Below are 12275 nucleotides of genomic sequence, written 5' to 3'. Positions count from 1 at the left end.
CTCGTAATCCTGGAATAGGGAAGTAGTTTTTTTTCCTACCTTAAACAAAAGTCTAAGGTTCCAACTAAGTTCCAGTTCCTTTATTGAAATAATTTGGGATTCCATCAAGAGAGGGGGTTTGCCTATAGAGTGTTTGGTCTAGGGCAAGAGTGTGACTTGCTGACTTGTTTTGTACTAGTAACAGAATGTTTAACTATGAACGTAGCCTGTGACTTTCAATTGGTATGTTGATTTCCTTGTATCATGTTAATGCAGTCTTTTGTCTTACTCCTGCCTTTTGGGGTCAAGGATATTTTAAGCAGCTAGAAATTAAATGCAGGCAAAATTTCAGTCTTTGCGGAAACTCCCTCTTGATACTATCCTATATGCTTCTCCATTTAATTATTTTCATTTGCGTCTTCATATTCTTTACTATATTTCTAAATCTCCATGCCCTTACCCTGGCGAGAGGTATTTTTGTTGAAGCTGGTACCCAGCAATGAACCACAAAAAATTTCCAGACTTGAAAAGATATTCCAAAAGGTTCAATAGTGGGATTTACACCCTGTGGGTAAACGACAGCTCTCCAATTGGGATTAAGGCCTGTTTAATAGGAAGAGATTTATGGCTACTACTTTAAACCTTCCCACTACCTATGGTTGAAGAAGTCATGAACTCTAGATTAGAGTTTTACTCATTACTATCTTTATCCTACATCTCTCTAATTCCTAACTTCGTTCTAAACACTTATCTTTATACCCATAGTTAAATGTGGCTTTCACTCCCCAACAAGCAGCTGACATTTTACAGAAGATAGAGATCATTACAAAAATCCATAACTAGCCACAATGCAGGGAACATGGCCATTGTGCACCCAGCTCTAATTGATAAAGCACAACCTGTATACACAAGGCTCAGAGAACATGGCAGATGAACAGATAGAGATACAGTGTAATAGAGGATCACATCTACTCTGTGGTTGTATTTCTATATATGGCAGGGAAACTACTGATGAACTCTCAGTAGTATGGTTGCTTAAACCAGCCCCCAAAAAACCATAGCACCAACTGACATGGGAATGGAGATGGGTAAATCTCACAACATCCCTCCTGTTGATAAAGAGCTACAAGCAATTAATGGTTACTGAGACAGGAATAATCAGAGCACTTGATAGTTTACATATCTCAAGGAGTGTGCCTTAAACAATATACACATAAACAACAGAAAGAGGCAATGAATGTGAGGACTAAGGGAATTTGGAAATATATGAGGGGCATATATAAATATAGTACTCAAATATTAAATTCTCAAAACCTATCTTTTTCATTGATTGTTATAGTTACATATGTCTATCAACTTGAGACTGGCGTCCTGAGAAGGGTATGCCACAGTAGAGTTGGGAGGAGCTGTTAAGAAGAAAGGGAGTAATAAAATGCTATAATTCAAATTCAATCAAAATATATTAAAAAGTTTAAAATAAAAAGAAACCTAAAAATTGAAATAAAATTAAATAACATCTTTCAAAAGAGTACATTTACACAGAACAAGCTGCCTTTCTGGTCATCTTAGCATTATACTTGTATGTCCCTTAATAGCATATCATTCTGCTCCTTTCCAGTCCATTTAAGAGTTCCACTTTATTTATTTATTTGTTTATTTATTTTCTATAATGAGACCTTTCGTAGTCTGTTCTTAGTTTTCTCAATTTCCCTTGTCTGCTTGGGTGATTTTAGACCTGTTTTCATCTTTGCTACTGAATTTGTTCTGATGCTTTTGAAATATTTTTATTCATTTGAATTTCCTTGGATCACACACACACACACACATGCACACAAACACACACACACACACACACACACACACACACACACACAGAATTTCTAAACACTGAACACATGTCACTTTTGTTATATTGCCAGTCAAAACTCTATACTTACAACTTCAGAACTTAACCTGTACTTTTCCTTATACTTTCTTTATATACTCTTGTATTTCCTAGTTAGGTATATAGCCATTCAAGGAAGACAACTGTGGAAAAAAATCTTTTTATATTTAAATCAAACCAAAGTCATCATGTTGATTTGTTTTCAGGTCTTTCATTAAACTTTTATTTTTTAATAGTATTTGTACCAGTTAAGGGGTCTGTATATAATTTTGTCATGATTTTTGGTTTCTTTTCCTTTGCCAGTATTGGAAATGTATCCTTTCATTGAAAGTATCTCTTTCACACAAATTTTAAAATATTTTCATTCTTAAGATCTAATTCTTTAATAAAAATAATATAGTACAGTTTGCAGGTGTGCACACACATATGTGCATCAACGTATGTGCACGTGTCGGTGTGTGTCCGTGCCTGATCTTTCAAATGTATCACTAAGTACAACTGGATGTCAGATGACATCTTCTCTAAGGGTCAGTTCTTTCCTTCCATTGTTGCTACTCCTGGGGCTAAAACTCAGGAAGTCAGGCTTGCAGCAAGTGCCTTTACCCATGGAGCCATTTTGCCAGCCCCAATTCAGTTCACTTAAGGTATAAGTCAACATGTCTACAGTTTTGATCCTTTTTCTTTCCTACATTTATAAAATCATTTACTTTAAAAATCTGATTAGAAAATTTTGATTACTAATTGGTGTTACCTGTATTTGATGCTTTATTATTTATTTATTTATTTATTTATTTATTTATTTATTTATTTATTTTGATGTAATCTAGTTTTCCTTCTTTTGCATTACCTTTACTTTTCCTCTTTCTGTTTGCTTGGCTTGAATGTCCTGGTAAATAAATTTGAATATTCTTGTTCTAATATATGATGGTTAGAATGTTGTGTACTTTTATGTGTTCTATATTGTCCACTGCTCAAAGATATGGTAGGTAATGTTTCCACTTGCTCACTATTAAACATTTGATGCATAATTTCATTTTTATTTATATATTGTTTTTTTAAGCAATAAGAGTGTTAGCTTACAAATGTAGGACATTTTTTGTTGTCAATTTTTAATTGTATTTCCCATTGTATAAATAAGTGTAATTCATATTAATGCTTCAAAATACGTTGCAATGTTCTTTTTAACCTATATGATATATAAGTTAGTGCCACTTATAATGTCTCAAAAGATAAATTAAACAAATGTTCCTTTGTAAATGGCAGGAAATTCAAATTAGATGTTTCAAATGACAATCATCCCACTTTTCTAAGATATTCCAGTAAAGCAATTACCTACAATTAAGCAAGAAATTGGAAACTTCCGTAAGTGTATTTCTTCTCTTAATTTTTAAAGTGTGTGTGTGTGTATGTGTGTGTGTGTGTGTGTGTGTGTGTACATGCTGGTGCACACGCAAAAGACAGAGGTAGATGTCATGTGACCTGCTCTACCACTCATATTTGCTTGAGTCATGGTGTCTCACTCACAGGAGCCATCAAGTGTCCAGGGTCCTTTCTCTTTGTGTTGCACAAAACTGGGGTTAAACATGTGGATTTGTCATGCATGAAGTTATTTATTATTTTTATTTCCTTTACTTCTTTTCTTTTTTTGAGACAGGGTCTACTATTTAACCCCAGGTGGCTGGAACTCACTCTGTGTACCAGTCTGGCCTCAAACTCAGAGAGCAAAGTACCTCTACTTTTGTGTGCTGGAATTCAAGGTATAAAGTATTATACCTGGCTTCATAACATGGTATTTTAAATGCTGACGATTTGAATCCAGATTCTCATGCTCATACAGCAAGGACTCTGACCCAGTGAGCAACTTCTCCAACCGTTGCTGCTCACATTTCCAGGTGACAATCTTAAAAATTCCCTCGTTTGCTACCACATTTCACTGGTCAGGGATCCCACTTAATTGTGGAGATGCCGATGAGGGTACCAGAAGTACTGGGCCCTTGTTAGAGAACAAAAGCCAATTAAATTCAGTAAGAGATATGTATTTCAATCTTTAAAGTGTTCCTCTGAGCCGGGCGGTGGTGGCGCACGCCTTTAATCTCAGCACTCGGGAGGCAGAGGCAGGCGGATCTCTGAGTTCGAGACCAGCCTGGTCTACAAGAGCTAGATCCAGGACAGGCTCTAGAAACTACAGGGAAACCCTGTCTCGAAAAACCAAAAAAAAAAAAAAAAAAAAAAAAAAAAAATAAAGTGTTCCTCTGCATTATAAAGGGGTTAAGTTATCATTTAGGCACAGGGATCAATAAATCACTCTTCGGTCATTGTGTTTTATACATCTGTACCATCATTGTGACGTCCATAGATTAAGAAGTTTCTATGAGAGTTGTGCTTAAACTTGCTTGACATAATTGTTGATATTATTAATTTCTTTTTAGTCTAAATTGCAATATTGTTACCAGACTCATTTAATTTCAATATTGCTTTTGGTTCTCTATTATTTTATCACAATGGATATTATTGTCCCACCAATTTTTTCAATTCTCTTATGACTTGCACCAACAATAAAATACTTGCTTTTTGTTGGTTAAGTTTTGCTAGATACTTCAACCATTTTCACAGGAAGTTTGTCAGGTTTCTTTATCTTTCTTCTTTATAACTAGTTTAAAACTAGATTCTAAACAGTCTCATTTAAGTTTCTTTGCATGTATTTATTTTATGTTATGTTCTTTCTCTCTGCATTGATAGTACCTTTTATCTCTCAGTTGCTTTTGCTGACACTTTCTTCCTCTAAAACTGTAGTGCCCTACTTTGATTTCTAAAGAGTAGTACCCTCATGATACACTACAAAACATGTAGCCCGCACTGTGTGCATGTATGATACAGTCATTGCTGTATAAGGAAACCGTGTGCATATATGATGTGCATTCATGACTTTAATAACTCACCTTTGTTTAAATCATCTTTAACTTTTACCTATTTTAAATTTTCTTTTTATTGTGATTAAATTTGTTGTTGGAAGAATTGTGCCTACCCTTACTGGTACTCCTGGAACTATAATAACAATAACACGTCCTGTCCTGGATTTTGCTATTGTTTAATAGAATGTTGTTGTTGTGTCTTTGTGTTGCTAAGGGGAATGGATTCTCTTGCAGGTTTCAGGGCATCATAAATGTGAAAATATGAAATTATCAATTTACTAATAATTTTTGGCATTTTAAAACTACAGGCATCAAATCTCCAGTTTTTACTTAGACAAAACCTGTCTTAGTTCAATATTTATTAATATCTAATTAGTTTCTTTTACCTTCTTCTGTTACATGAAAGCTTATAAAAGTTTGATGTCATCATTCAGAGCAAGGCTGAAGGGGAGGGAGTTTAAACAAAGTATTTCTGGTGGTATTTTTCCCAAGTATGGTTTCCTTATTTTCAAACTGCTTGTTTCTATTTGGTAGATTGTCCTTTATTTTTCTAGGGCTCAGAAGACAAGCTATAATTACATCAAAATATTGTAAATATTATTACCAATTCTTTAAGTGATTTGATATTTAGTCAATTCAAAAGAGAAATTTAATGTAAAATCTCTTGCAAATTAGGATTCTCTCCAGAGACCTATGCTTTATAACTTTTTCTTTCTTTCTTTTTTTTTTTTTTTTTTTTGGTTTTTCGAGACAAGGTTTCTCTGCAGTTTTTTTTTTAGAGCCTGTCCTGGAACTAGCTCTTGTAGACCAGGCTGGCCTCGAACTCACAGAGATCCGCCTGCCTCTGCCTCCCGAGTGCTGGGATTAAAGGCGTGCGCCACCACTGCCCGGCCTTTATAACTTAAAAAAAAAAAAAATTTTTGCTTTTTACAAAGCATTTTATTTTCACGATAAAGGTTTTAAAAATACATATTTTAAGTGTCAGGACCTTCAGCAGTCTTCATTACTTGAAAAATTAAAAAAATTTTTTTGAGAATTTACTTTGAGTGTTATTTTTAAATTATTTTCTTTCTTTTTCTCTTCCCTCCAATTCCTCCCACATTCCCCCAGTCCTCAAATTCAAAATGTCTTCTTCTTCCTATTGTCTAGTATATTATGCCTAATTATATATTATATCTATAATACATACACACAGTAAATATATATACATATGCTTCCAGTTTCAGTGTTACTAATATTTGTATGTGTTTATTGCTGACTTCTGGAGATTGGATGTTTTATTGGGTGCTGGTCCCTGGAGAGGACTGATTTTCCCTATCTCAGCAGCCATTAATTGCCCATAGTTCAGAAAGCTATGTTTTTAAGGTCTACAAAGGAATATATAAAAACCAACCTGATTATCAGTAGGAATGTATACATGATTGTATAATTCATAAAATCAACTATAATTGTACATGTGTGTGCCTATCCATCCCTCAGTGTATTAAAGTATATTAAACATGATGAAACAGTGTTGGAGTAATCACTTAGCTTTTAAGAGCACTGGTTTGTTTAATAGAGGAACAAGGTTCAGTTCCCCACATCCACATGGGAGCTCAGAATCACCTGTAATACCAGTGCCTTCGTCTGGCTTCAGTGGGCACCAGACATGCAAGTGTCACACATATAGACATATAGGCACCACACCACACATATATATACACACACATATACATACACACACACACACACACACACACACACACACACACATATATATATATATGATTTTTTATGTTTATGCATGTGTTACCTACATGCAAGTCATGTGCACTACATGTGGATCTCATGGCTCCAGAGACCAGGAGAGGTCTCTACTTTTTCAGGAATTTGAATTATGAATGATTTTAAAGTGAGATGTAGGTGTTGGGAATGAAACTCTTGTCCTTTGAAAGAACAGCAAGTGCTTTTACTATTGAACTGTCTCTCCAGTCCCACACAATAATTTTCAGTCTGAGAAATCGGTAAAAATACACTAGAACTTATTTTAAAAGATTGCCAGATTAGAGGACAGTAGATAGTAGGGAAAAATAAGGAATAACAATCCCAGACAACACATTTGGCTAACTTAATCATTTCAAAATATCAACAACATACCACAATGTGCACCATGACTGTTCAGAAAATAGTAAATACAATATTATAGCACATTGCTCTAAAACAAGCTTCATCATCACAAATTTTAACAGTTCTATTATCCTGTGCTTATATTTTCTTGTAATTAAATGTAAAGATATTATGTATTTAATAAATTAAGGAACGTATCAGAATAAGATGTGAAGGGTGAGCCCTAAGTATTGAGAAATGATAGGTGTCCTATGTAGGTGTGTCTTCTATCTATCTGATGATTTCATTGGATAATTAATAAAGAAACTGCCTGGCCCATCTGATAGACCGGCCCTTAGGTGGGTGGAGTAGACAGAACAGGAAGAAGGAAGTGAGGTAGATGGCTCAGTCAGATGCCACACCTCTCTTAAGTTAGTCAGACCGCCGTGCCTCTCCTCAGAGAGAAGCCAGATGCGATGAAGCTCCAGCCAAAGATGGACGTACGCTAGAATCTACCTGGTAAGGCACCACTTTGTGGTGCTACACAGATTATTAGATATGGGTTAGTCAAGATGTGAGTAAGAGGCTGAAAATAATGGGCCAGGCAGTATTTAAAAGAATACAATTTGTGTGTTGTTATTTCAGGGTATAAGCTAGCCGGTGGCTGGGAGCTGGGCGGCGGGAAGCCGGCCTGTACCTCTTCACTACAGTCCTATAACAGTGTGCTCTGACTGTTGTAATAAAATTTACATTAACCAGAGACATCAATGTCCAGGTTCCGTTGAGACCATCCTCATCAGTCAATATCTCATCCACACAGAGGCAGTTATAAGCAAGCACTGAGTTCTACAGCATAGAATGATTTGCAAAGGCCTATACCCACTGCTGAATTAAGACTCCATTTACTCTGTTTCATGGTGATAAATTGTGATGCATATCCTCTAAAACATGCTTATAGGAAAAAAAGGAAGGAAGGTAAAATGGAAAGTTCATGAATGTTATAGTTAAGTAGGCCTATGAGCTAGTCCAGGCTTGCTGTGTGCTAGCTGTCTAATCAAGAACATGTTAAGAGAGTAAATCCACTTTTATGGTTTTCATTACTCTGCCATAACGATATCTTTGCTTATCTATATTAGCCAGATGATTTTGATAAACATAAATCACTTATCCAAACTATCTCAGCTCTACCGAGACAACAGTCACTACATAAGTTTGATGAGATAGCTTGGTTATATATGCATATATATGTGTGTGTTTATACACACATATGAAATAATTAAGGTAATATGCAAATAAAGATATTTAGTGAAAAAAGTCTCATGGAATAAAAACACATGGACTGTGGAGATGGCTTCGTAGATAATGTTTACTGAGGAAGCAAGAAGAGCAGAGTTGGGATCTACAGAGTCCAAGTAGACACTGTGTGAGAGTGCCAGTCACCTGTAATTCCTGCCTTGGAATTCAAAAAGGGGGATCTTGGTGACACCTGACTATCAAGCCTAGCCATGTTGGTGTGATCTGAGTTTGACTGAGAAACCTCAAAGTATCAGGTGTAATCATGATCTCTGAATATCCTTACATCCCTCACTCTTTCTCCCACAGAGGCACATCACAAACCTCTTCATGCATGTGCTTTCATACATGCATGAGCTAGCACACACACAGGCACACCACACACACACTGGTGAGGAAAGATATCCAACTTTGTTTTGAGACATGGATTCAGAAAAAATAAATGATCGCGATAAACCTCAGCTACTCAAAACTAGTATTTTGAACTTTATTTTACACATATATTTATGTGCTTAAGATATTATGAGAATGATATCTTTATCTTTACTAGGAAATCATCTACATTGAACCTGATGGTAGATATGGAAACAGAAATAAAATAAACATAGGAAGTGCTGATTTATAAACATGTAAGGTATCCTAATTACTGCCAACCATGAGAGTGACTAACAATGCACTTTTATTATCACACGGCATATTGTGCTTGTGTGTATTGCAACATACCAGTTTACTTTCTGTCTAACTCAGGGTAAATCATTTGCCCTCTCATGTCATCTGTTATCTCAGGATGTCAGTAAGGATATTCACTGGAGAAACCCTAAGTTCTATTCCAGTTTTAAGATGCTGTGATTTTATGACCACGCAGGAACTCAAGTCCCACTTTGCAACTCTGATTCAGCACTTAATGGCTCTTCTGTCTGTGAATTTGAAGTCAGGGTCTCCAAATCTTTTTTCTCACCATCTGTTTCTACCATCCCCAATATTTCTTCAATTTTATTCTCCAAATATGTCTTCAGGGTCCTTCGTACTCCCTTCATTTTCCTCTGATGTGAGATACAAAAATGGAATCTAAAATAGAGAAAGGACAAGCCATACTTAAATGTAAGAAGTAATATTTTGAAAATAATTATATAGTTGTTTTCTTTGTTCCTGGATTATTCTGTGTTGTCCTATGCCCATCTAATATTCGTTTCAAGCTTCAGTCTAATTTTCCCCTGTTTTCCATTAGAAAGGAGGAGTTTGGACAACCTCTTTGACAAAGGAATGTTGGGGGGTGGAAAACTCACAGTAACACAGCACTTGCCAATAGTACAGCTTCTGCTATCAATATCAGATACAGAGCAATCTCTCGATTTTCAGCCTTCTTTGGATTCTCATCTGGAAGGAGATAAGGATGTAAATGAGTTTGGAAGAAGAGTAGGAGTAACTGGGAATCTTTATATAGAATAGACTCTGTTCAAATGAGTTGAGGACTGTCTGCTTCGTCACATTTCCTGGACTTCTTGTGTTAGACTGCATCAAAAATTTTCCACTTTCTGCCCTTTAACCCCATAATTTCTGCAGTGGAGTCCAGAATCCAGCCCTATTCACTTCTTACCCATGCCACTGACTTTGTTCTAAGTTATTCACATAGATAAACATTTTACTCAGCATTTTGGTTTTTTTCTTTTTAAAAACATTACTATAGGCTTTATTTAAAGCACTAAAGAAAAGAGAAATGGACCATCTAGTTCCTTGAACCCTGTCCCCTCAAATTGCAATACCACAGCGTATGTCACCTTTACAATAATCTCCTCTGAAACACCGGGTAGTAATGCGAAGACAGGTCCAACAGTCAAGGACAGGACCTTCAGTTACAACTGGCAAAGAAAAATATAATTATTCAAAGGATATGGCAAGTGTGTTCCTTAGTTCATAAATACAGATTAGATCTCAGACATTCTCAGGACTCTCCAGTTACAGTTCTTCCAATACTTTCTCTAGTAGTCAAGATTTTTAAAATTCTCAAAAAGACTATAAATATTTAGCTGTCTTTGAAAGAAGTGGAGCAATGATTTCATAGTTTATGTTGGAGCAGTAGGCTGGGGAGGCATAAGCACTCTTTCCAACTATGCTGTGTATAAGATCTATGTTCAATTTTGTCGTCAGATAACATGGATATTTCCTCTACAGATCTAAGAAGGGCATTCAAAGTTAACTAGGGGGAGAGAGAAGCACAGGTAGAAAGGAGGTGGGAAATACGGGCTGAAACCTCAAGGAGCCACAAGTACTGTACTCACTGCAATCTTCTGAACAAGCTAAAAGAGAAGCAGAAAGATGGAATGAGCTTAGAGTCACCATCACACATGCCGTACTTATGCCCATGTCAGCCATGCGGTATATCCATTTCTCACTACAACTAGACCCACTGTAACCTGCACCCTCCTTCCTCTTCTCCTCCCTTCGTTCTTGGTCTCCAAAATCATTTCAGTGTTATGAGGTGGAAATGCCTCATTACCAACTTCGGAGAAGTTCTCTAGTGTTTCTTTCAGTTTGGATTCCAAGTTTTGGCGGATCTCAAGAAGCTTGCCTTGAATGATAAAGATACCTAAAAAGGATATGGGAGGGATACCAGAAATCCAGGCGATTATTTCAAATTATAATTCCAGCTATTTTGTGTTGTTCTTTTTAGTCAAATTTTCCCATATCTGTTTACCTTTCGGAACCATAAAAGTTTTGTCAGTGAAACTATGTCTTACCTTTCCATGTTTCATTGCCCAGTTTATAAAATTCATGCTTCAGCCATTCTCTCAATTTGACAACATTTCGAACAGCTATTTAGAAAGGAGAAAGGTACATGTGGGGCAGACAGTAATCACATCCTTGAAGTATGTGGAGTGGACCCAGGTGTTTTCTTCCATGCCTCCCTTCCCCCTTTAATCTCCCAAACTCTTAGGACTCCAGCTTCCCTCACCCAACAACCGATGCGTCTTATCCTTGTGGGAGACCTTGGAGCTTAAGTGGGTTATCTCCTTATGCTGCCTGTCAAGCAGTTGAGTTCTCCCAGGAACTTCTACAGGTACCAGATTTCCCAACAAGGTACTAACATCCTCTATGAACTTGGGATCACACTCCAAACAGCCTTTGACCCCACGAAAGGCTGCCAGAGACAGAGACAAAAACAGAAGTACCCAAAGGTCACCCATTTCCTCGTCCCAACCCTTCTCCACAACACAAGTCGTCCTGGCAACTGGTTCACTTAGTTCCTTTTTCTTCAAAAATCCAGGAATGAGATCTTTGTCTTGGAGATTCTGAGTACACCTTTCCCCCCTGTTTCATCCAAATTTTAGGGAATCTCATTTCCTTAAGGATCTTCTGTAGTTTTCTCAATTTTATCCTTCATTCCAGAGAGAGAGAACTGCTGGTTGGGGAGCAGTTACCTGAGTTCTGACTGTAGAACAGAGAGAACCTTGAGCTCACACAAGCAGAGTTCTGTGCAAGAGTACCTAGAGAAGGTTGCTTTAGTTCTCTGTCTATATGATGTATCTGTTCTGTCTGACTTGGTAGCATTATCAAAAGAAGTGGATGGTGGAAGAGGTCTCATAAGACCTTAAAGTTTAACTCACATTTAGCTTCTAGGAGGTAAGATAAGCCAAGAATATTTTAATGGTTTGGGTTACCTTTCCATATTGGCAGCAATGTTATTTCAATATAAGTAATGGACATTTATAAAGAGTAAATGTAGAGCTCAATAGAAATCAATAAGAAAATAGAAAACATACAAACAAAACATCCTGACCTAACAGGATCATTGTCAGATTTATAATCAGTTTACCCTATTTGGAAATAAAAGTATTACTATTTTTTGTCCAAAAAAGAATAATGTCAGATACATTTTCTATAATTTGTAACCTATAAGAAATTTTTAGAATGCATCTGTTAGTGGAATAATTCCTTTAGCTATTTTAAAAACATTCTTGTGACATTCTTCTTAGCACATCTGGAGCTTGACTCGACATATAGGGGTCGATGGGAACACAATGATAAGTGGGAATCCAGTAATACTTAGGGTCCCTGAGCAGATAGAGTCTGAAATACTAATGTTGCAATATTTCATGTGTAAAATTGTAACCATAGTTATC

The 12275-nt window shown here is 36.3% G+C and overlaps 1 protein-coding gene across 1 annotated transcript; it reads right to left on the bottom strand.

Moving 5' to 3' along the window:
* Positions 1 to 9023: 9023 nt before the first annotated feature.
* On the bottom strand, positions 9024 to 11339 carry Izumo3 (IZUMO family member 3). The gene is made up of 7 exons (XM_038332325.1): positions 11108 to 11339; positions 10893 to 10967; positions 10652 to 10741; positions 10434 to 10451; positions 9933 to 10013; positions 9441 to 9531; positions 9024 to 9222 (listed from the first exon to the last, which is right to left on the bottom strand). Exons 1-7 carry the CDS (start codon positions 11337 to 11339, stop codon positions 9024 to 9026), a joined length of 786 nt encoding a protein of 261 aa, XP_038188253.1.
* Positions 11340 to 12275: the final 936 nt, after the last annotated feature.

The sequence above is a fragment of the Arvicola amphibius genome, chromosome 6, assembly GCF_903992535.2.
Source record: "Arvicola amphibius chromosome 6, mArvAmp1.2, whole genome shotgun sequence".
NCBI classification, from domain to species: domain Eukaryota; kingdom Metazoa; phylum Chordata; class Mammalia; order Rodentia; family Cricetidae; genus Arvicola; species Arvicola amphibius.
The sequence above is the reverse complement of the archived record's forward strand: the minus strand, read 5'-3'. Positions and strand labels throughout refer to the sequence as shown.